The sequence below is a fragment of the Chelonoidis abingdonii genome, chromosome 5 (assembly GCF_003597395.2).
Source record: "Chelonoidis abingdonii isolate Lonesome George chromosome 5, CheloAbing_2.0, whole genome shotgun sequence".
Classification (NCBI taxonomy): Eukaryota; Metazoa; Chordata; order Testudines; family Testudinidae; genus Chelonoidis; species Chelonoidis abingdonii.
Window position 1 is genome coordinate 131,895,843 of NC_133773.1, and position 23,928 is coordinate 131,919,770.

At 45.4% G+C, this 23,928-nt stretch overlaps 1 protein-coding gene across 1 annotated transcript; it reads left to right on the top strand.

Annotated features, from left to right (window-relative positions):
* The first annotated feature begins 1,025 nt into the window (after positions 1 to 1,025).
* ATOH8 (atonal bHLH transcription factor 8) lies at positions 1,026 to 23,796 on the top strand. The gene is given in 4 exon segments (XM_075066198.1): positions 1,026 to 1,298; positions 1,301 to 1,912; positions 17,881 to 18,072; positions 23,704 to 23,796. Coding segments are annotated over 4 exon segments (1,170 nt in total).
* Positions 23,797 to 23,928: the final 132 nt, after the last annotated feature.

Below are 23,928 nucleotides of genomic sequence, written 5' to 3' on the forward strand. Positions count from 1 at the left end.
GTTTCTGAAGAGGTTACCCTTGGTTTTTATTCCCAGCTTTGTCACTGATGTGACACTGGGCAAGTCTCTTCACCACACACCTCTGTTTGAGGGAAACACTCTTCCTTTAACTTGTCTGGGCTGTATGGTCTTCAGGGACTGTCTCTTACCATGTGTTTGTACCCTGCCTACCACCAGAGTGCTAATAATCATCATCAATAAGTAACTCACTCACCAAGGCTTCCTCGGTTTTGTCTGTAAAAATCAAAAATGGTCTTTGCAGAAGAAGCAGCTTAAAAGCAGAGTTAAACTCAGTACCAAAGCAGTAGCAGCAGGAGAGATCTGAGAAGTAAGAAGCCAGAAATGCCTAGCCTGTCTCAGAGAGATCTTTGCTAAATCACAGGGCTGCCTTGGCTCTCACTCCCCCAGGTCGAATAACTCCTGCTGGCATAATTAAGAAGAATGTGTCAAGTTAAGCACCTCCCCAGCCAGAGTTCTTCTCATACCCTATAGATCAGTTTCTTCTCCTTGTATGTGAATGATCAATGAGGCTGCTAGAAGCGTTAGGCAGGACCTAGAACCAAGACAACCCTCTTCAGCTAACAAATAAAAACAAGTTAATAGCCCCCTGACCAGTGGGGAAGGGAAGGAGAAAAAGACTGCAGGAAACCAGACATCTCACCATTAATTGAGGAAGATATGGGGGGACTGTTCTATGTAAAAAGCAGCCCATCGTGAATTGCTCTTAGCAAGTATGTGTCTCTATTAGGGGTGGGAGTTTGCCTCTGCCTGTGTATCGGGAAGAAACAGACTATTATAAAACAGCCAGTTGGGTGGGTGGACAAAGGAGATTGGCAGTCACAACTGATTGGGGGGGGGTGAGGCGGGGGAATGCTTCCTGTTTCTTTAAAGCTCAATCTGTACTTGGGCTTAGCAAGGATGCGAACGTTCTCCTGGCTTGTGCGAGGCGTCAGTTGTCACAGGCGGCTGCCTGACTGATCTCCTCAACGGGATTCTGATGTAAACTGAGGGTAACAAACCACAGAATGGGAGCGCAGGTGCACTCCCCAAGTAATGCGGCCAATGCGGCACGGGACTTCAGTCTGGAAATTCTGATGCTGCAGGGGATGAGGCCCACCCGCGCCGGCCTGTGCCGCGCCGCGTTGCTCACCGCTGAGGAAGAGCCAGGCGGTGGGGGTGAGGCCAGAGTGGACGCTGGAACGAGAGGAGGCAGGACTTCACTGAGCAGGTTCCAACAATCTGAGAAACATGCGCTTCTGGCCGAGGAGCCGTGGCAAGCTGTGCTTGTGAAGGAGTCGGCGGTTCCCTGAAGAAGCTGAAGCGGAAAGCACAAAGCGCTACGCCGGCGAACGCCGCTACAAAAGTGTTTCAAGTTGGCGCTGAAAGTCGTGCGGCGAGCGGCCAGGCCGGAGAGCCCCGCGGCTGGACGCCCGATCCATCCTGTGCGCTAGGTGAGGCTTGGGCCAGCTTCACGGGGGGTGGAGCTTCACACGCAGCTCCTGGCAGGCAGAGAGGCAGCGGCGCGCCCCGCTCGGTGGCCTGTATGGACAATGCTGAAAGGCGCCTTCCGGGGGGGGGAGGCGGGCCAGGATCCGGGGGCCCCCCGGCCCCCCCCCCCGCCGCTGTGAACGGGCTCCCGCCGTGCCCGGGGGAGCAGCGCCTGGCGTCCAGGCTCGTCCTGTGTCCGCCGCCGCCGCAGCGCCCGTTGGGAAGCGCCTACGCCTCGGCGGCGCATGGAGCTTACAGCAGCACGCCCGGTCCCGCCGCATCGCCTAGGAAACGGCTGGGGGAACCGGCCGGCGTCGCCTCGGAGATCAAAGCCATCCAGCAGACCCGGCGGCTGCTGGCGAACGCCCGGGAGAGAACCCGCGTGCACACCATCAGCGCCGCCTTCGAGGCGCTGAGAAAACAGGTACCCGCAGGCCCCCTCCCCTCCGCTCTGCCCAGCGATCACACCGGGCAGGCATCCTCCTGCCCGGCCCATCTCCGCGGCAGGGCTCCCCCCTCCCACCAAAGAAGTTTGACTTCAAAGGAGAAGAGAGTGAGCCCCCTCTCCCCCTCCCTCCCTCCGTGCAGTTTCGTCCTCTTCCCTGAAGCTTTGCTGGGTGTAGTGGGGGCTGTCGGGGGGCGCCTCTCCGCTTGTCTCTTTAAAGATGTGTGCCTGGCAGTGAAATAAACGCTCATACATCAGCATCGGATTGCGGGAGATGCCCTGCTGCTTGGGCATTCCACGCGAGGGGGCGGGGGGGCGCTTTCAGTGACCTTTGTCACACTTAACTTCGCCCAAAAGGTCGCTAAACTTTTTGTGCGCAAGAGTTTTTGTTTTAATTCCTAATGAGATTAGGAGGGGAGAGGAGTCGAGGGGGTAGTTTGAGAGAATGTAGGGTATTAACTCTGCACAGGATGGGGGTTATAAAGCAAATTACTGGACAGTTGAAAACTTTGGATCTAACACTGCGTTTTTTCAGCACCAAAAACTGCTCATGGATACAGCATTCCTCTATCAAAAGAATTTCATGCTGGGGATAAACTATATCTTCCTAAATCAAGCCCATTGTCCTATTGATTATACCTCATCTTACTCATATTTTCCCAGCAATATTTTTCTTTTTCTGTGTGTTGAACAAGCTCTGAAACTCAACTTTATTTGGGGTTGCCTGCCTTCGCTTCATGGGTTATTATTACAATACAAATACAGCCTGATTTAGTGGAGCAAGGGATAAGGGCAGAGTGCAAGAGCCATTAATAGTGCTCACCAGGCTGGTCAGTGGTTATCAAAACTTTTTTTTTTAAATGTTAGAGCAGCTAAGGAGAGAGAGAGATTGAAAATTGACTCTTAAAAACCTCCCCCCGAAATCACACTGGCTTTTTATATGGGCAGCTTATTTATACTAGGCAGGGGGTGGAGAGAAAGCTGGAGCAAACTGTTTTCCAAAGTTGTGAACCACGATGAAGCCTAAATCCCACCTTATGACACAATAGCTCACCTCACTCTTGCTGTTTACCTGGAAGAGTTGGGCTGGGAATTTTTAAAGAGACACAAAGGAGTAAAGGAAATCAACTCCCATTGACTTTTGAGGCCTCTTTGACATCCTTAGCCTAGTTCATCATTCTACATGACCCATATTCAAGGTACCCTTTAAGCCAATGTGAAGAACAAGCTTTCTTTTAAAAAAACATAAAATCCTCATCATCCTGCCTGAATGGGAAAGCGAATGTCTGAAATGTTAAATAATACTCAGGACAATGTTGCTGCAACATGGTCACCTTCTGAACATGGTGTTGGGTGAAGCAGCTTAGTGTGAAGAAAGCACATCTAGCCCCCCGTCTGGTGACACTGGACCCATTCAGCAAGGTTCATGAGTGCCTAACTCTAAGCCCTTGAATAGGTCCACGTGCTTATGTACCTTGCAAAAGTGAAGCCTTTCATGTTAGTTAGTTAGTTGTAGGGTTTTCATCACCACAGTATCTGAGTAGCTCCCAGTACATTCTGGGTCAGACCCAAGATCCATCTAGCCCAATATCCTGTCTTCCAACAGTGACCAATGCCAGGTGTCCCAGAGTGAATGAACAGAACGGGGACTCATCATGTGATTCATCTCCTGTCTCCCATTCCCAACTTCTGACAAACAGAGGCTAGGGACAGCATCCCTTCCCATCTTGGCTAATAGCCACTGATGGACCTATCCTCCATGAACTTACCTTGTTCTTTTTTGAAACCTGCTATAGTCTTGGCCTTCACAACATCCTTTTGCAAAGAGTTCCACAGCCATTAATGAATTTATTCTCGCAGCACCCTTGTTAGGTTGGGATGTGTCTACAGAGACGCTAAAGTAGTTTAGTGCCTGGAGAGATCAGGGCTATAACAGTTAGAACATCATTTGGTCCTGTCTGCACCAGCAAGAAAGACCCAAGAGGGTTATAACATGACCTCCAGACCTGGCAAAATGAGCTGAGTAGACAGGTCCTGTGAAAGAAAGAGGAGAGAGAGATGGGACTGGAGCCTGCAATGAGAACTGAGCTGTTCTCGAAACCAATCCCAGGTGTGCAATGAAGTGGGAGGTTCTGACCTATCACATTTTGTGAGCCCCAAAATAGCACTTTTCAGTGCTTAGTCTTCCTCTTAGTTGACTAATTAAATTGTTTTCCATTGTAGTGGCCTACCTGCCAAAAGCAGAGAGCCATTAAAAAACAGTTCCCCATGCTTGGCCAGCTTTTGTTCCTTCGCCAGTAAGAGCATTCCAAGGATATGAAGGATACAGCAGGCAGGGTCACATAAGGTTCCCATGTCACAGCAAGGATCTGATCCTGCAAGGTCCTGAACATTCATATTTCCCAGAAGGTCCTTTCAGCTTGGTCCTGCAACCCATGCTTACATGAACAGGCCCATTAGTGTCAGTGAGACTTGCAGGGTTTCCTGAATCAGACCCTTTGGGCTCCATCTTGCAGCCTTTACCCATGTGAGCTGTTCTACAGGGTCACCTGAGAGAGAGCTTCAGGATCAGGCCCAGTTTTTCTGTACATGGTTACTTTGTGCTCTCCCTTTAAGGAATATCTTGTGAAGTTTCTAGCTTTGCTGCCTGAAAAGCTTCTGAAGGATGATTTTGATTTTAAGGGTGGGTGACTGCCTATCCCAGAGTGATTAGTTAATTTCCCCCTGGCGCCTTGTCCACTTTATGAACACACAGGGACCATTGCTAATCCCATTGAAGCAAACAGAAGTTGTGCCATTGACCTCAATGGAACACGATTAGGCTCATCATGGGGCAGTTTTTCAGTGTAAAGTCACTGATTTGTCCCTGTGTTAAGATATTATTATTAATGATAGTGTGGAGGCAGCAGAAAGCTTCAATTAAGATTGTGGCCTCACTGTGCTAGGCCCTGTGTATACACATTGTAAGAGGGAGTTTTGCAAAACTAAGCCTTTTGTAAGTTTAAACTAGACACTTGATATATTTTTGTTTTCAAAAACTGCTGCCTCATTATGTCTGTTCAGTGACCTGTGTGCCATGCATGTGGCTGTCTCAGTCCAGTTCTCAATGGACAGACATCCAGGTAACAAACAAAAAAAACCACAATGGAAAGTGGCATTAATTTCCCAACTCACTGGCAGTCTGCATCGTTGCCAAGCAAGCAGCACACTGAGGCATGACTCTTCTGGGAACTGGGCATTTCATGCGAAGTCCTTAAGCTCCTGGGTTTGGCCCTATCGCCATAAATTATTTCAGCCCTGGATTCAGCCAAGAGTACAAGGAACAAGTGAGCATGGAGGGCGGCCTAAGCTCTCCGCTCACCCCCAAAGCCATTGCCCCCAAGTGAGTGCTGAAGCACTCTGAACAGGCTGGTGCCTGGGCTGTGGAGAGACAACTTTATTCCCCAGACGAGGGTTGTTTTCCCTTAAGAAAAGCCGTGGCAGGTTTTCCTGGCAATTCAATGCGGAGAAGGAGAGTAGGTCAATGGATCATCATTTAGTGATGTTTTGATTTGTTTTTCGTTAACCGCCAACAACATGCTTGGCACTACATGTGACAAGGGGGAAGATCCAACAGATGAGCAACCGTCCTGCCCATGTGCAGAGCACTGCCTTCCAATTTGCATCACTTGTATAAAATCTGATGTCGAAATGGCAGGGCCTTCCAGGAGTCATTCAGATAGACCTGGAAAATTATAGCAGATACTACTTCTGTAGCATGCTGAATTCAGTGGAGTTTACAGCAGCTGAGGATAGGCCCACGGTGTATATCTGAAAAAATCTGACAGTTTAGTAACCCCCTTCCCACTCCTATGCCCTGAACTCAGCTTTCAAACTGTGGTGATCGGTTTTGTACTGAGCAGCTGTATATAGGACAGAGCAAGTTTAATGTCTTCCATTGTGGCATGATATAGGCATTCATAGGTAAGGAATTGCCTGACATTTCTTGCGTTCCTGGGCAAAGAGCTCAGATAGGGATTATACAGAGATTCATTTGTAGAGATTAAACTGGCAGATCTCAACTAAGTGAAGCCTTAATGCCTGCCCCCGGCATGCTGGACAGGAGGTAGTCCCCATACTCTGCCCACTAGGAGAAGGTTACACACAGACCTCAGTTTATTTGTTAAGTTATTCCTCCATTCCTTCCTTGTCATCACGCAGCGATTTCTTAAGCAGCTGGGATTCTTTCCCTGAAGCACTGAAACCGATACCTCGCCATAGGCTGGGCGGCAAGTGGCAGAGAAGAGAGTCACCATTGCTGATTCTGTTTCCTACGCTCCTTCTTTGGGAAGGGAACAGGAGCTCTGAAATCAAAGCAGAGGTGTCACGTTGTACACCAGCAACTGGGAGGTGAGGGCTGGAAAGCAAGTGCAACAGTCATACTTTCAGACTGTGCTTGTGATGAAATGGATTTAAATAGACTTTGCTCACCAGAGTTTGTCCATTCGACTATGAGGTAATGGTTTGGGGCTACAGGGCCTGATCCCGCAGCCTTATCTCATATAAGACACTGCACCAGCCTCAGCTAGAGTGCTCACGTAAGCAGAGGCTGCAGGATTGGGCCCATAGCTACTAAGCCGCATGTGGCTCAATCCTGTGAAGTGAGAAGAAAAATTGCTTCTCTGCAATATGTTCTCTCTTTCCATCCTGTTCCTGAATCCTCCTTCCCAGCCCACCCTAAGTCAAGCAACTGGCATGCCGCATGCTGGGCAGATGGATCACAGCGGCATATGTACACTATACAGCTGTGCACATATGGCACACACGTTTCGGCTGTATTTGCTAGCTATCCAGATGGCAGTAAGGCTGTTTTTTTGCTTGGCGGGGTGAAGAATCAACCACAGTTGTTTTGCAGAAGGAGAGAGTAATCCAGGCGTGTTGTTAAGTATGTAGCTATCCCCACTCTGCTCCCCTGTTCAGACTTCTCCTCCGCGATGGGAGTTAGAAGAGCAGTTGTATATTCTGGAAAGCAACTCCGCTTTTTAAAACTAGAGCAGCAGTTGGTTATTGCTGCACTGCACTGGGTCCTTTCTGTTTGTATCTATGCCACCAGTAGCATGAATTTCTCTCCCTGCATTTCTAATGCATCCATCACTATAGTACCTTGGCACCAGACTGCCTAGCCACTACGTAGTATCTAGCTGCTGAGACGACAATGCTGTCAAGAGCATTACTGGAGTGGTACACAAGCGAACAGCAGTTTCTGTCCCTAGATATTTCCACAAGTGACTTCTCGGTACTGGCCACTGGAAAAGTTATTCCCTGATATCTGTGGCTCTTTCCTCACAGCAACATCTTCCCACTAACACAAAAAACTATTGGAATCAACAGGGTAGTTCCTGCTCCATGCTGGGAAAATGAGAAAAGGGCCTCATTATCTGCATGCACTGAAACATTTTAAAATAGTGCAAATGCTTTTGCTCATTTTTCTCGCTGCTGCTCCCTCGTCTCACAGGCAGTAGAGAGAGGCTACAATCTGTAGACCAGGTGTGGCCAAACTGTGGCTCATGAGCTGCATATGGCTGTTTTACAGTTAAAATGTGGTTTACGGAGCCTCCACAACCCCCTCCCCATTCTTTGCCTACCAGATGGGGAGTGGGGGAGGGGAAGGGGAGCTTGAGTCTTCTGCCCTGTGGTGGGACTAGGGGCTTCTGCCCTGCAGAGAGGGGGTCTAAGGGCTTTAGATTCACATGGGGGTATCAGGGCAGAAGCCCCATCCCCCGGGCAGGTGCTACTTCGTGGGGCAGATTGTGCATGTCTAGCAGCTCTCAAACTCTGAAGATTATTGTATGCGGCTTGAAGAGTCAGTAAGTTTGGCCACTCCTGCTACAGACCCTCAAATATAAGTCCATGGTGTTTCCCTCATTAACGCACAGTTCACCATCCTGAAAAACGTTCAGCTTCCATTGCCTGTCCTAGTGATGTCAGTGTGGCCATTTTGTATTCTAGTCTATTCCGGTTCTTATACTGTACCCATCACCATGGTATCTGAGCATGTGACATGACAAGGCTGTTTCCGTAGACTCTTTTGCACCCCGTGCCATTCCTGGTGGCCACTGTCTTTCAGAAACCCAGATGCTATGGAGGGAGAAGACATGCCTCCCGTGCTCTGTTAATGAGAACAAAGTTCCATCTCACCTCATTCTGAGTTCACTTATACAGGCGAAATGCCATTGGCTTCAGTGAAGATACTCGAGGTTTACAGTAATGTAAGAGTGAGATCAGAACAGGCCAAACCATGTTCAAATGAGGCAGAATGATGGTATCAAAATGAATGAAACACTCATGTCAGGATGTTTTCAGACATTCTACTATTTGGGCTAGGATCCGGAGACACTGTGAAAGCTAGCTCAGTAACCAGCAACAATGCAGCAGTGTCTCCATTTCAGTTTACAAATTCAGTTTTGCAGCAAGAGGTGTTTATGCCAGAATAAGTGGAAGAGTCTTCCACCATATCATTCATCTGCATCCCACTGGTGCTGAATTCTGGAACAGCCAGTTTAAGAGCTGAGAATACTCAAATGGCACCAAGATTTCCACTGATAGGAGGGGAGGCCTGCATCTCTCTGTCTGATCTGGAGAGCTGCTCACGTTGTCACATATGCAGCTTTTTGATGTTCACCTCTCACAAACTCCTCCTCAAAAATATGGTCCATGGAGTCCCAGTGAGTTGGACTTGCTGTACTGGGAGCAGATGTTTCCACAAATTCATTCTTCCCCTTCAACTAGGTCAGCATTTTTCTAAACCTTTCCACCACCACATATGTATCCCTTTCCTTCTCTTCAGCATGCACCAGTCTGAAGTGTGTCCCAGGGATGTTTTACTCACGGTTTTCACAGCTTTTTATGCTACTGGGAGCTGAATTTGTCTCCCTTTCGCATTCCTTCACTGCTGTCTGTTGGTGTCCATGTCCCTCCCTTGGCTGCTACTCACTGGTAGTTGAATGAGTGTAAAAGATATCCCACTTCCACAGGTCTAAGCTCTTCAACCCACTGATGGTCACTTACAGTGTGTCACCAGGAGCAGATTGAGGACCTGATCTGTCTGCCATTGAAAAGCCTCCCATTGACTTTACTGTGGGTTGGAGCCGGCCTGGCAGGGTTTGTTCTCCAATGCTGTCAGCAGAGAGACTCCCACTGACTTCAGTAAGCGCTGAATGTGCCCCCAAGGGAGGATCCCTGCCTTCAAGGTGCATCCCCCAACAGAGCTCTTCAGGTGTAGTACTTCCATTGTGTGTAGCAATGGAAGTTTGCTACATTAATCTGGCCCGCTAGCGGTTTAAACCATTTCCAAGTTACACTATTATGATTTCCAGTGCCATGGGGGTCCATGGTACTTTACAGCTAAGGGAGATGACAAGGCCCCTGCCATGAACAACACACAATCTAAATTAGACAGATAACACAAGGCTGGGCAACAGAACAAGGGAGAAGAAAGTAAAGAAAACAGAGAAAACTCCAACACACCTCCCCAAACTAAGGGAAAATGTTACACAGAGAACACAGCCTTTTGCCTGTTATTGCTTGATGTCTACTTGCCTTTGTCACCTGATACAAAATCCCGTGACTGACAATATGTATTGTCTCTTTCTGTTATAGACACAGTCAGTTATCCTTTCCCCTCCCCTAGGGCTTGATCCAACTCCCACTGAAATCAGAGGAAAGACTCCTATTGACATCAGTGGGTATTGGATCCAACCCCCAGTCCCTGCTTGACCCTAGTCTGCTCTCAAATTATCCTCTTCAGCAGCTACAGTGGCAGTGAGGTGGGACAGTGCGTAACCACCGAATCACCAATACTGTTATTGTCAGCACCTTCATTCATGTCCTGCGTGTGCTTTGTGCCTTGCCCAATTTGTGTGTTGGCCACAGCTTGATTCATCAATAATGTTAGTGTTATCACTCCAGTCCTGTCTAATTCTGCCCCCAGCATAACTTGGAAAGCAGCGTTCATATGCAGAGGGAGGCATAGGGAAGCAGGTCCCTGCTCCTCAGTGAGATGGTAGAGTTTTCTCATGTGGCAGCCAGCACTGCTGAGAAGCTGTTTTCCAGGAGGCACTTTGTTGACAGACACCTGGGGACACTGGCCAGAGCAGCAGCAGAGATGCTCACAGAGAAGCAGAACAATAATCCAGATTTGGCAGATGAGTCAGAAGGATCAGGGGGACCAAATTTGGCCCTGGCGTAAACAGATGCCACTTCAGTGATGCTTAATCACTTACTCCTGAGCTGAATTTGGCCCCCTGGGTCCAAGCTCGGGTGGCTCACTGGAGCTGCTCCTGGTGCCACAACATCCACATCGCTATTTTTAGCTTGAGCTGAGCTAGAGTAAGTCTGTCTACCCAGGCTGGGTGGCACGCCTTGCAGCTGCAGTGTGGACACACCAGTAGGGCCCAGTCCCATACTTGAAATAAACATCAGGGTTTTCTGCTACGTAGGAATAATCCTATGCACTATATAGCATTGCCTGCCAGCTTGTACCTGTAAATCACCTGGACATGCATAAGGCATATCTAGCTATGGGAAATCTCTTACAGGGCAGTGGGAGGGCTGCAGCACTGGAGATATCCTTGCTCAGAGAATCACAGAGTTTAAGTCCAGAAGGTACCACCAGATTATCTGGAATACGTGAACCCTGTCCACATACATTCTTCACCAGCCCTACACAGTACCTAGCACAATGGGACACAGCTCCTTGCCAGGGGTTCCAAGGTACTGCCGTAATACAAACAAATCATGGTCTGGGATCCCAGGTGCACTTGGAGCAAACAGGGCAGATAATGTAACAGTAAAAAAAATCCATATCCAGAGAATTAAAACAAAACAAAAAAAAAATCAGTGGCTTGTGCTAGTTCTTGTTTATTTACGCATCCATTTCATGACACGCACACACTCACTCACCTGCACGTGCTATTGGACAAAACCAAACATGCTCATCCTCAGCCCTTTTCAAATAACCCGTTCCTTTAAATAACAATTTGGGAACATGTGATGATGTTTTGGACATGTTCTTAAACTTGTCACGGTGGTGAGCTGTCACTTTTGCTGTCCCAGGCATGCTGCTGCCTTTCTCCAAGTCCTAGGGAAATTATGCAACAGAGAGAGACAGTAGAGAAGCTTCTTCTAGGAGTAAATCCAGCAAACAGTTGTCCCCACCAGACCCAGCAGTGGGCTTGGGTGGGAGCTTAAAAACAGTCCTCCTCACTCCCCTATCCTGCCAGTACCCCAGTCAGGTTGCGGAACCCTTGTGGAAACACTAACTCATCTCAGGTTGGAAGGAGTGATATAAGAAAGCCCGTGCTATTAAGCATTAGACATTCATGTGAACTTTCTGGAAATTTTTTTGGCATATTGCTCAACACAAACAATGAGACAGTTAAGTTACACTACGTGTTCTAAAAGGACTCATCGAGAAGCCAGCCAACTACCTTCCCAGTGGGGCTCTAAAATATTTTAACTCCCAGCACAAAAATAAACCAGAGGAATTAAAAGAGAGGCAAATTCAACAGTTTATTATGGCACATTGTAGAGGCAGTTTGCTGTCAGGAGGTCTTGCTTTATAGTGTATTGGAAGCATGTACATTTTGCTGCCTATCGTTGCCTTATCAACTCTACAGATGGGGCAAAATTCTGCTTTCATTTACACTTATGTAAATCCAGAGCAAGTCCATGCAAGGCAGTGAAGTTAGTCCAGACTTACAGCAGTGCAACAGAGCAGGATCAGCTCTATCCAGGGCCTGATTCTTCTGTCACTTATGCAGCATTACAGTGGTGGAACTCCACTGATTTTGCTAGAGTTGCTCCTGATTTACACCAGTGAAAAGAGAGAGTGGAATGGGAGACATAGTGCTTATTTGTATGACCTCGTAATGTATTTGTACAAAAATGAACATGTTCTTTTGATAATAGAAGGGAAATATTGCGCCAGATCCTCAGCTGATATAAATTGGCATAACTCCATCCAAGTCAATGGAGTGCCTCTAATTTACTCCAGCTGAGGATCTGGCCAGTTACTGTGACTATATCTATTGTCCTACTAATTGAGGGAACTGTTAATTGATCCTGTACCCACCACTTTCCCCACTTAGGGTAAGCCGATAGCGAAAGCTGTGTACAAGCTAGCCTACCCCCGCTAACTTGAGTCCAGTTAGGGTGGGTAACAATGCCAGTGAATACAGTGCTGCGCAGGTAGAACAAGCCCGTCCCAGACCTGGGGTACAGACTCTGCTTGTTAGCCTGTTCTGTGTTTTCTTCACAGCTATTGTTACCCATGCTAGCTGGATTCAAGCTAGCTCAGGTAGAGTAGCCCTTGTGTAGCTTTAGCTGTGTAAACTTCCCCTTACTTTGCTCCACACCACTCTCAGTGGCCTCATGTTACAGCATCTTTCCCTCCAGTGATGGGGATGGGATGCGTCTTACATACTTTATTTCTTTAGTGGGATAGGACAGGATCGGACACAAGAGAGCACAGAGCTGGCTGAGGGCCTGGTCCTAATCCCCTGAAGCCAATGGCAAACTTCCCATTGGCTTTAAATGGAGCATCTTTGGGTTCTAAAAGCATTGCCTCTGAATCATAGCTATCAGAGATGGAACAGACCTGTTTCATCAGATCCCATCCATCCTCCTGCGAATGCAGAGTTATTCCCTATGGTACATTTTCTACAGTGTGCTCTCTGCATTGCTTCCAGCCTGTGCCTGTCTGGGGAACAAGGAAACAATAATAGTACTTAGCCCTTGTGGACTCCAACAAACTTTACAAACATTAACTAATTAATCCCGGGGCCCAAACTTCAGCTGCCATTGGGATATCAGCTCAGTGTCTTCTTAACATAGATAAATACAGAGTAGTGCCAATTTCCTTGCCTTTCTGGCAGGCAACAGCATATTTCATACTAGAGAAATCTTCCTTCCTAACTCCTCTATACGTAAAATTGGAGGCTGTGCTACTAGCTGGGAAGCAACGGGGGAAAGAGAGATGAAGGGAACATTCTAATTAAGTGTCTGTCATAGTCTGAAATTTAGAAATCCCCCTGCCCATGCATTTATGAGTAAACTCACCCATAGTGAATGGATAGTTCTCTGAAAACATCTGCTCAATGGGCAGCAGCAGTCAAAAAACCTAACAGAATGTTAGGAACCATTAAGAAAAGGATAGACAGACAGAAAATATCATAATGCCACTATATAAATCCATGATACACCCACACCTTGAATACTGCATGCAGTTGTCCACCCCATCTCAAAAAGATATATTAGAATTGGAAAAGGTGCAGAGAAGGACAACAAAAATGATTAGGGGTATGGAACAGCTTCAGTTTGAGGAGAGATTAAGAAGACTGGAACTATTCAGCTTAGAAAAGAGACGACTAAGAAGGGACATGCTAGACGTCTATAAAATCATGAATGGTGTGGAGAAAGTGAATAGGGAAGTCTTATTTACCTCTTCACATAACACAAAACCAGGGGTCACCCAATGAAATTAATAGACAGTAGGTTTACAACAAACATAAGGAAGTACTTCTTCACACATTGCACAGTCAACCTGTGGAACTCCTTGTCATTGAATGCTGTGAAGGCTAAAAGTATAACTGGGTTAAAAAAAAAATTATATAAGTTCATGAAGGATAGTTCCATCAATAAAAGCAGCAAAGAGTCCTGTGGCACCTTATAGACTAACAGAAGTTTTGGAGCATGAGCTTTCGTGGGTGAATACCCACTTCGTCGGATGCATACGTGAAAGCTCATGCTCCAAAACTTCTGTTAGTCTATAAGGTGCCACAGGACTCTTAGTCTGGATCTGTAAAAGCAGCAAACACGGCTACCCCTCTGATACTTGAGTTTCGTCAATGGCTCTTAGCCAACATGATCAGAGACAGACCCCATGATCTGGGTGTTCCTACGTCTCTGACTGCCAGAAGCTGGGACTGGACAATAGGGGACAATAAATTGCCCTGTTCTGTTCATTCCCTCGGAAGCATTTGGTATTGGCCACTGTCAGAAGACCGGATAATGGGCTAGATGGACCAGTGATCTGATCCAGTATGGCTGTTCTTATGTTCCTCCTAAATCTTCGTACATCCCCTATTCAAGCACTAGCTAAACCTGATCCTGCTTAGCTTCTGAGATCTGATGAGCCAGGGGTGGTGTGGCTGCAAGAAAAGGTTTGCTTTCTTTAAAAGAGTAAATTAGAAGCTTGCTTCTGCTCTCGCTCATGCCTGTGTAAATCAATGTATCACTGACACCAATATTGGTGTTACACCAGTGTGAGAGTAGAATCAGGCAGTAAATCTCTACTCTAATATAGAACCAGTTCTTAACACTTAAACCTGCTCTTGAAAGAGTCCTTCCTCATCACATGTGCATAGCCAAGACTTCAACACCTATTTGCCTGTCAGCCCACTTCTGCAAGACTTCAACACCTATTTGCTTGTCAACCCACTTCTGGCTTTTTCTTACAGATGGGCGAATACCACAACCCCAGTCTGAACTTCCCCTCTTTGGGGAATGTTTGGATCCAGGTCTGAACTTTGTGTCTCAGATCTATTCATAATTAACACACAAGCCTCTTTATAATTCCCCCATTAAATCTGAGTCAAGGTAGGAAGTGGTCCTCGGAAACAGCTATTCTAACACTCTTGCTAGAAAGAAAACCCATATCTGACTGTGTTCCTGTAGTGCACCTGCCATCCTGCTCTCTGATCCTCTCTGAAAAGCTGAAATTCTCCGAGTGTGCACACTCTTGAATAAACCCTTCTCTCGGGGCTGCTCCAATTTATACCTTGTCACAGTGCACGGAAAAAAAGTGTCTTCTAATCCCAGCTGATGATTTTCTCTAGGATTTTAACACAGGATCTTTCTTGAACTTTGTAATGAACATGGTTCACAAAATAATTTGTTCTTTTTAAAAAAAAAAAAAACTTAAAACAAAAGAGAGGGGGAGGGGAAGCAAAGGAGGGAAAAGGTATTTTCCTCCAGTTTTTGTTTTGTAAGTTTAGGACATGTGTGCGTCAGGCTCAAGTATTTCATGGTCCATTTTATTTCCACTTGATTTAACTTTCTTGCTCTAACTTTGAAATCGTTCCCACTTTTCATTGAAGCCTTCCATTTTGCTCTCCATATTGCTTTGATCATCAGCTGTGACTTCTGTTTGATCTGAGATTTTCATTGGCCCCGTCATACCCTTCCAATGATAAGATATTTTGTTTTTGTCACTGCGATGGATTCTTCTTTAATAAGAAAAATGCCCAGCTTAAGTCCATTGTGGAGTTGTAGGCCAGGTGCTACTGGAAATGAAGCACAGTGAGTAGCTGCAAGTGTCAACAAAGGATTGAGAGTAGGCAGGGAGCTCTTGAAAGCCAAGTAAACAGGCTGTTGGAAGAAATTGTGGACTAATGGAGAGAACACAAGACTAAGGGTACATCTATACTACCCACCGGATCGGCAGGTAGTGTTCGATGTATCGGGGATCAATTTATCACGTCTCATCTAGACACGATAAATCAGTCCCCGAATCGACACCTGTACTCCACCTCAACACACCGCCGTGAGGATAGTCATTTAAGTCAAACTAAGGTATGTCGACTTCAGCTATGCGAATAGCGTAGCCGAAGTTACGTATCTTAGTTCTAACTCCCCTGCTAGTGTAGCCCAGGCTTAAGTGCCAATAGAAGTCTTGTGTTCCATTTGTTGCCAGGTCACTGATTTACCGTGGAGCATTATGGATGATGCTTAACATGACTCTTACATGAGAATGTTTTGAGTGCTCCTATAGAGTGATCCTGGCTTGCTGTTGGCATAAAGGAAAGCGTCTTCTCCTCAGCACACCAATACAACAGAACACAGGAGGTGGTTCTATTACTTAGTAAACATTAGAGTGGGTACCTGATTCATGTGCTGTGAGAATGCCACCAAGTGGAAGACGGGTTTTCCAAAGAGAGAGAGAAGAGCAGGTTCCGTACATCCCCAGTATTACCAATACTGTGCTATACATTTTAAAAATTTGAGGAAAATCCTGTTAAGATTGTTTGCTTGTTTCTGGAGAAGTGCAAGATACTCCTTGATGTCTCATCATACAAACCCACATCCAACAAGCCGAGAGACTATGTGTTTGGCAAACACGTTGGACATGGAGGCCCTATGTAATCCCTTCATTAAAATCAATAGCATTACACTAGGGATGAATTTGGTTCAGAGTACTGGTTGTATGCTCTGCATTATCTGCTCACGGACCTGGAGACAACCTAGGGGGAGAGACATGGATGAGAAGGGCAAAAGCACAAAGGAAGCTTCCCCAATTTTCAAACACCCCAGGATCAGGGTGAAAAGGACTCTGCTGGGCAGTCAGACACTACAGAAGAGTTCAGGTATTCCAGTGATAAGTATAGTATAAAATCTTAGATTGACAGACAATCTGGGTAACTAGCGTACAGGGATGGATTTCAGGTAAATAACTCAGGGCATGTCTACACTACAAACTTAAGTCAACCTGTGTTAGGTCAACTTGCAGCCACGGCAGTAATTACTGTGCTGGTTCATGTTGATACTGCACTTCTTCTGTCGGTGGTGTACGTCCTCACCAAGAGTGCTTCCACTGACTTAAAGAGAGGCAGTGTGGAGGCTCTGTTCGCAGTTCCCCACCGGGAGCCCAGCTGCGCCCTGCCTCGGCTCCCTAGTCCCTTAGAGCCCTCCCACCTGCCCTGGGGTGACAGCCAATAGCTGATCTAAGTAATGCAGTATCTGCACAGATGCTGCTACGCCTCTCGTGGAGGTGGAGTTATGATGTTGGTGTAGTAGGGCACCTACATCGGCGGGAGCAAAGCTGTAGAGTGTGCACTGACATAATTAGGTTGACATAAGCTTCCTTACATCAACTTAACTCTGTAGTGTATACCAGGCGTCAGAGTCCAATTTTCTGTATGCAGGAGAATCTCACTGATTTTCACTGAGTGCAAGGCCCACTGGGAGTTCTGTAAATTGATGAGTAAGGCTCCAGTCCAGCAAAGCACAAGAATACCATTGACTTCAGCTGAGAGAGTTCTCTTTAAAATTGGACCTGAATATGGTGGGGCTACTCATGTCTTAAAGATAAGCATGTACTTAAGATTTTAAATAAATCAAGGCTATTGTAATTTATTTAAGTGCCAGTTATTTTTATTAATTTATTATTATTAGTTTTTATTATTCAAATACTTTATATTATACTAGAAAACATTCAGGAGTATGTCCTGTGAAAGTCTTAAGTTATTCGTAATATAAGACCTCACCACAGCCCTCTGCTGTTAAATCTTGGCTGAGAAATGGGGTGAGACTGCTGGGTCTTTCATCAGATTTATGGCATGTGGATTACCTGAGCGAGAATTACTGTCTCAAGGTTCTACTCAACAACGATGCTGTATTTTTGCATCTACGTCTGCTGTAAGTGCTGATCGTTGTTGTCAAAGCTCAAGGGGCCAGATTCGGATACCCTCACTCGCTCGTACTATAGTACAGTACTCTACAAGGAGTCCCACTTAGGTCAGCATGGTTGCTTGTGAAATAAGATGCTACTCAGTGTGAGTGAGGGAATCAGAATCTGGCACAAAGGTTGCAGTATCCAAATGAAACCAGCCAGGCAACTGAGCACAAAACCGAATTAGAGTAAACATTCCAGGCCATATCCTGCCATCAGATTTTAAGCAAAACTGCCCCTGCTGAAATCAAGACATTTCACACTGGTTTCATTCCCATGGAGATCAGCAGGGGAGTTCTCTTTAAAAAAACTGATGGCACCATATGGCCTTTTATCAGTCAAACTCCTATTTATGTTAAACAACTGCTAAATAAATAACCTACAATTGTTTTATCATGCCTTCAAGCACAGATATTTTATTTGTCTGGCCTAATTTTTTTTTTCCTGTTACCCTTTCTAGGTTCCCTGCTATTCTTATGGTCAAAAGTTGTCCAAACTGGCCATTTTGAGAATAGCCTGTAACTATATCCTTTCCCTGGCCAGACTAGCTGACATGGATTACAGCGCTGACCACAGTAACATGAGCTTCTCAGAATGCGTGGAGCAGTGCACTAGGACCTTGCAGGCAGAAGGGAGATCTAAAAAAAGGAAGGTATGTTTCAAGAGAACAAAATAACACAAATAATCCAAGCTGGTTTCCTTCTCTGTCCATCCTTTGAACATTTCCTTATTTTTATTCCTTATTCTTTCCCCATTTTTTGGTTTTCTTTGCCCCCTTCACACCCCCCCCCCCCCCGATCTGTGTGATCTTGTAACAACCACATTCCTCTCTAATCAAAAACTTTTCCATTCTTCCTATTCTCTGGGCCAAGCTCTTCCTCTCACTACTTGCCCAACACACTTTAACATCACCACGATCCTATTAGCATTGTCTCATGGCTGTTATTTGTTAAAACAAACCCGCCTTGGGTCGCCTTTTGTAGATCATAAAACACAATCATTCAGCTGTGTTTTCTGTTTTGTTTAATCTAACGCTTATCTCCAAAAAAATCGTCTGACAACAAAATAAAAAAGAAGTAGCTAATGGAGACACTGTACATATAAACACATTAGCGAGATGTCTGACCTGAAGAACATATGGGTATCTTGGGGAAACAACACTAAATCTAATTACACATTGCATTCCTTCAGGTTACTTAACATTGAACCAATTAGGGGAAATCATCATCAAGCCATGTTAAAGAGGAAACTGAGCATTCTGCCAGTTTTCCTCTTGGAAAGTGACATGGGTAAATTAAAAGAGTGATTGATGTCTTTGTTCAGAGTTTTACGACAAAAAGGGTTTTGTAAACTTGAATTGAACTTCCCTCTGCATTCTGTACCCAGTTGTCATGCAGGATAATAAATCAGCAGGACTTTCATGGATGAATGGACAGCTAAGCTGAGCAGTGTTCACCACCTTTAGTTGTAGTACGATCTACCTCTGATTCAGAAAGGTTTCCTCGTTTTTTCTCAACAAATATTTTTTTCAGAAACCCAATTTATAAATAAAACAGAATTACACTCTCCTGGCCTCTTCCTTTAGCGGACATGATTAATATTTATGACTTAGAACACCTTTGTACTCTGTTCCATACAAGACATACACCAAAAGACAAATCCCGTGCTCCAAGATGGTTACTGTTTAAAATACCGACAGAAATCAGGCTGAGACACACTGAAAGGTCCAGAGGACAGAGTCAACTGAGACATTCCTTACATATATTGCTAACACTTTACGTCATTGTTTCTTAACCAATAGGGTGGGTTGCAATGGATCACCTGGATGGTCTTATCCCACAGGTTAAGAAAAAAAACGGTGTAATGTCACGGTGAGAAGAACCTATGGCAGGGGCAGAAAGAGACCAATTCTCTACCTCTCTTTGCCTCCTGTTGTCACCTGTCCCTGCTCCATCCCCTTCAGCCCCACAGGGCAGCAGTCCCATCCCTTACTCCCTCCTGTCCTGCATAGCTCAGAGTCGTGGCAGAGGACAGGACAGTCAGCTTCACAGCCTTTTCAAATAGTGCTGATGGCTGGTGTGGGTGGTGGAGCGAGAGAAAAGAAGCACAGCCCAGAACCAGTGCCTCACTTGCCCCAAACTCAGCACCCCACCAAGCTGCAAAGGATCAGGAGATGGTGGATGGCAGACCAGTTTTTTGGATGAGGGATCTCCAGTAGTTTGAGAACCATTGTCCAAGATTATGGAAACTAAAAGAAGGGTTAAAAACGTAAAAGTTCCAGATTTCAAACTGCTCCAGGTTCATGGGTGTTCGGAGCTGTGGTTTAGGTTTGGACTGGTCTCTAATAAACAACTAAACATCTAAATCCTGACATTTATGCTATTTATTCTCAGTTTCACTCGAACATAAAAGAAGATCTCTCCCATTTGCAGAAACTCTCACCGGACAGCAGCACATTCCCCCCCTCACATACAACCACTAGTCAGCAACAATAATCACATCACAAAACAAAATCTTCCTAACCCTCAAATTCCCAAAGAAATGCAAGCCCAGCCCTCCCCAAATGCCTGCTCAGAAATAGGAGGAGGGGCTTTGTCTTCTACACATTGATACCAGACTGATCAGTTTCTATTTCTGAGTCTCACAAACACAACATTTTTGTTTAGGGGTCCCAGCTGGGAAGGGGAACATTTCAGGAAACATCCTCAGATTTATCCAAGGTCCGAACTAGGCCCATAGTCTCTATTCAGCAAAGCAGACTCTTCCAGCTGAATCAACAAGTGTCACGTTATCCTGGTCAGTATTTCCTAATATGCTGGCAAGAAGGCGCTCAGTCGAGGCTAAGGCCAAAACTAAGGCATTGATTGGACACACTAACCAGTCAATAATTCCAGCAACCAGTCAGAGCGCTGAGGGCAAACCAGCACTTCTGTTGGTTAGCAGAATTTGGAAGCTTCCCCTGGTGCCAATGAAAGTACATCCAGGGGCAATTTTGTCACTGCTAGGGCCAAATCTGACACCTTTTGAAGCTAGTGGAAAGACTCCTTTTGACATAAAAGGGTGCTGGATTGGGACCTTTAAATTACACGAATGTGATCTTTAGCCTTTAAAAATGGGGTGAAGTGAATCTATTTAAATGTAGGAAAAACCCACTTCTTTATACCTAAAATGGGAATCTACTTAATTTCCTCTGCCTTCCCTCTAGCCCCATAATCCATAGCAAATGTATAGTAAATATCCATAGCATAGTAAATATCAGATATAAAAACACTGAAATCATTAGTAAATTAAAAGGCTGGGGTATTTGTTCATAAAAGAACTGAGCTCTGGACTTCAGGTGGTGTAAAAAGATCTCTCTTCTGCGGGGGGGGGTCTTCCTTAGACTATTGGATAAGGATACAGTGTCTTGGACCAAAACCACTGCTCTCTCGTTAATTTTGAAGTCAGCACGTTTTCCAAGATCTCAGTGTGTTTTTAATCAGTTTTCAAAAGTTGTGATTCACTAGGTAGTTCTGCTGAATTATCGACTTTGGGTTGTTTGTTCTTTGCTCTTTAAAGTTATAACGAGCCAAGTAAAGACAGTCAAGTCCCCAAGCAATGTCCTTCACTTCACTTCATCCACGAGTATCTTTATCTACTGTCATCTTTATTTTATTGTGGTTTGTCTCCTTCTTTCATGTCATTCTCAATTCTCAGGCAGGTTACAGAATGTGCTATGGCACTGTGAGCTTTTCACACAAAAGTAGCTGATTGGGGTTTGTTTTGACAGGCAACGGCTCCAGATGTTGAATTTGCTGATGATGTGTAGCCTTTTGCTTTGTTTTTGATGTTGAATTATCTGCTATTCCGGACATTAGACTATTGCTCAGACTTGGATTTTTTTCTTTTCACTCCATTGTCTTAATTAGAAGAGTTGGATTTATCCTTTGAAACCTTTTATGCTAGAAAATGCTCCTCTTACATCTAAAACACAAGGTGATCTGGCAATTTATGCTGCTGTTCTAGCTGAGACTTGACTAAGGGGTGTTTGGCGATCCTATTTAAAAGGAACCAAGGGTAAAATGAAAGACTTCAAATGCCTCTTTGTAAAATAAATGGCCGTGGGCTATGGGGAGCACAGGGGGAGAGAGGATTCTTATGAACGTCTTCATTTTTTAAAATTGCCTTTCAATCTGTTATATAAATCATTTGAGCCACCTCCTGCTCTTGAAGACACATGCACGAATCCCAGTGAATGGGAGACGTGGATGCTCATCCATGGGCAGAATTCAGCACAGGGAGTCCCACTCTGTATCTTACAGAGATGGGGTAATAAGCTCCTTTGAAACAGACTCAGTGGGATAGGGAATATCCTGTAGTCTCGGGCACAACTCTCCGTTGGCATTCTTGTGAGCGTTGTGGACATAAAAGCTGCAGAGGGTGGGCCAGAGAAGAGAATACGTATTATATTTTTCTATATTGTGTGGCATTCCACACACCTACAGAACACAATCCAAAGCCCGCTGAAGTCAATGGAAAGATTCCCCTGATTGCAGTGGGCTTTGGATCCGGCCCTGGTAGAGTGCTAACTACACACTATTGCTGTATAGAAGAGTGGCACACAATACAAACAAGCTTCATTCATTACACAGTTATGGCCGCACACGTTGGATCATGGATCCTCCTTCTTCCACTACCACAAATGATCCTTTTCATTGTTCTGTTCCCTCCTCCCCCACTCATCCCTACAAACAGGCAGTGCCTAGGACATAAAGTCTGAGTAAATGGCCGTATCCTCATCTCAGGCCACTGAGCACTAACCTAGCTGCTGTTATAACTCACGATCTGTACTATGGTTGCTGACTCTGCAAGAGGATTTCACCAGTGGATCTACAAAGTTGTGGATACACCAGCCATGCTGCTGCCTTCTCTCCAGACTTCACTCCAAACCCCCTTTCATCCCCACCCCTGAGCATGGCTCCATGGCGCACACAGCGGCTGTGGCATTCCCCTTGGCCAGCCTCTCCATGACCTCTTGTGGGGCGCGGGAGCAGGGTACCTCACTAAGTATCCCACACAAATAATTCACCACACAATGCTTGGTAGGCTACCCCTTGCATACAGGAGAGTGGCAGCTCCACTGCCACCACCCGCTCAAACTTTTGAATGATAGCAGAGCTTGTTTCATTATCTTTCTAAATATAATGTTAACTGTTAACCCGATGCAGTGCATAAATTTGCTTTTCTGTGTGGCGGCAGCTGTTTAACTTGCAAGGTTCTTTTTTCTTTCCTTCCCTGTCTTCTTTGTTTTTGATTAGTTGTTCTGTTAGTCAGTAACATTGTTGAGTACATGGAAGCTAAGCTGGAGCAGGGAGCCCCCCCCCCCCCCCTCTCTCTCCTGGCAGTCGCAGACTCCAGATGTTCAGAGTGCTAGTTGGGAAGTCCTGCTGGCGCCACTTAGGGCAGAGGGCAGGGGAAAGGCACGCGAGCTGGAACCCAAAGCACTCAGTCACTGCAGGATTTGGCACATTCCCCAGCTTTCTGCTGGCACATTCCCCAGCTCTCTCCTGGCCATCTGTTCCAAAAAAACACTTTCAGAACCTCATCATCACTCAGGATACAACACTGAGAGCAGCTGTTATAGAGGCAGAAGGAAAAACCATGCAAAAGGTCTCTTTGTGAGAGAGGAAACTGGGTTATGAATAACAGAAGAACAGTTGGAGCTCAATAAAAAAGTTTTCTGCTGGAATTTAGCTTCTTATTTTTAATTCCCTATATATGTTTATATGTGTGTACACACCATTAAAAATTAGAAACTAAATATATATATAATTACAATTGTATCTATGTATATGTGGAATTCAAAAATAAAATGTCTCTATATTATACTATCATCATGTTAAAATTATATAAGGCAAGAAATTAATTAATTATAGATAGATACACACACACAAAATGATTTTCTTGCCGTGCTCTAATGCAGGGGTCGGCAACCTTTCAGAAGTAGGGTGCCGAGTCTTCATTTATTCACTCCAATTTAAGGTTTTGTGTGCCAGTCATACATTTGAACATTTTTAGAAGGTCTCTTTCTATAAGTCTATAACATATAACTAAACTGTTGCTGTATGTCAAGTAAATAAGGCTTTTAAAATGTTTAAGAAGCTTCATTTAATATTAAATTAAAATGCAGAACCCCCCCGAACCGGTGGCCTGGACCCGGGCAGCGTTACTGCCACTCAAAATAAGCTCACATGCCATAGGTTGCCTACCCCTGCTCTAAAGCCACTTAATTTTTCCTTTGCAGGATCCAGCTCTAATACAGGCAATTCTGTTCCAATTTTTAGGCAGCATTTTCTGCAGCTTCCCTACCCGCACTCCTGGGACGAACGAGTGGTGATTTTCTAACATAAAAGGAATAGGTAGCGCAAGGCAGCAGTCGTATGGCGCTGAAACATTTTCCTTAGAGATGAATTGTTCTCAGATACTGTGATGTGATGCACTAGGACAATTATGGAGACACAGCCCCAAC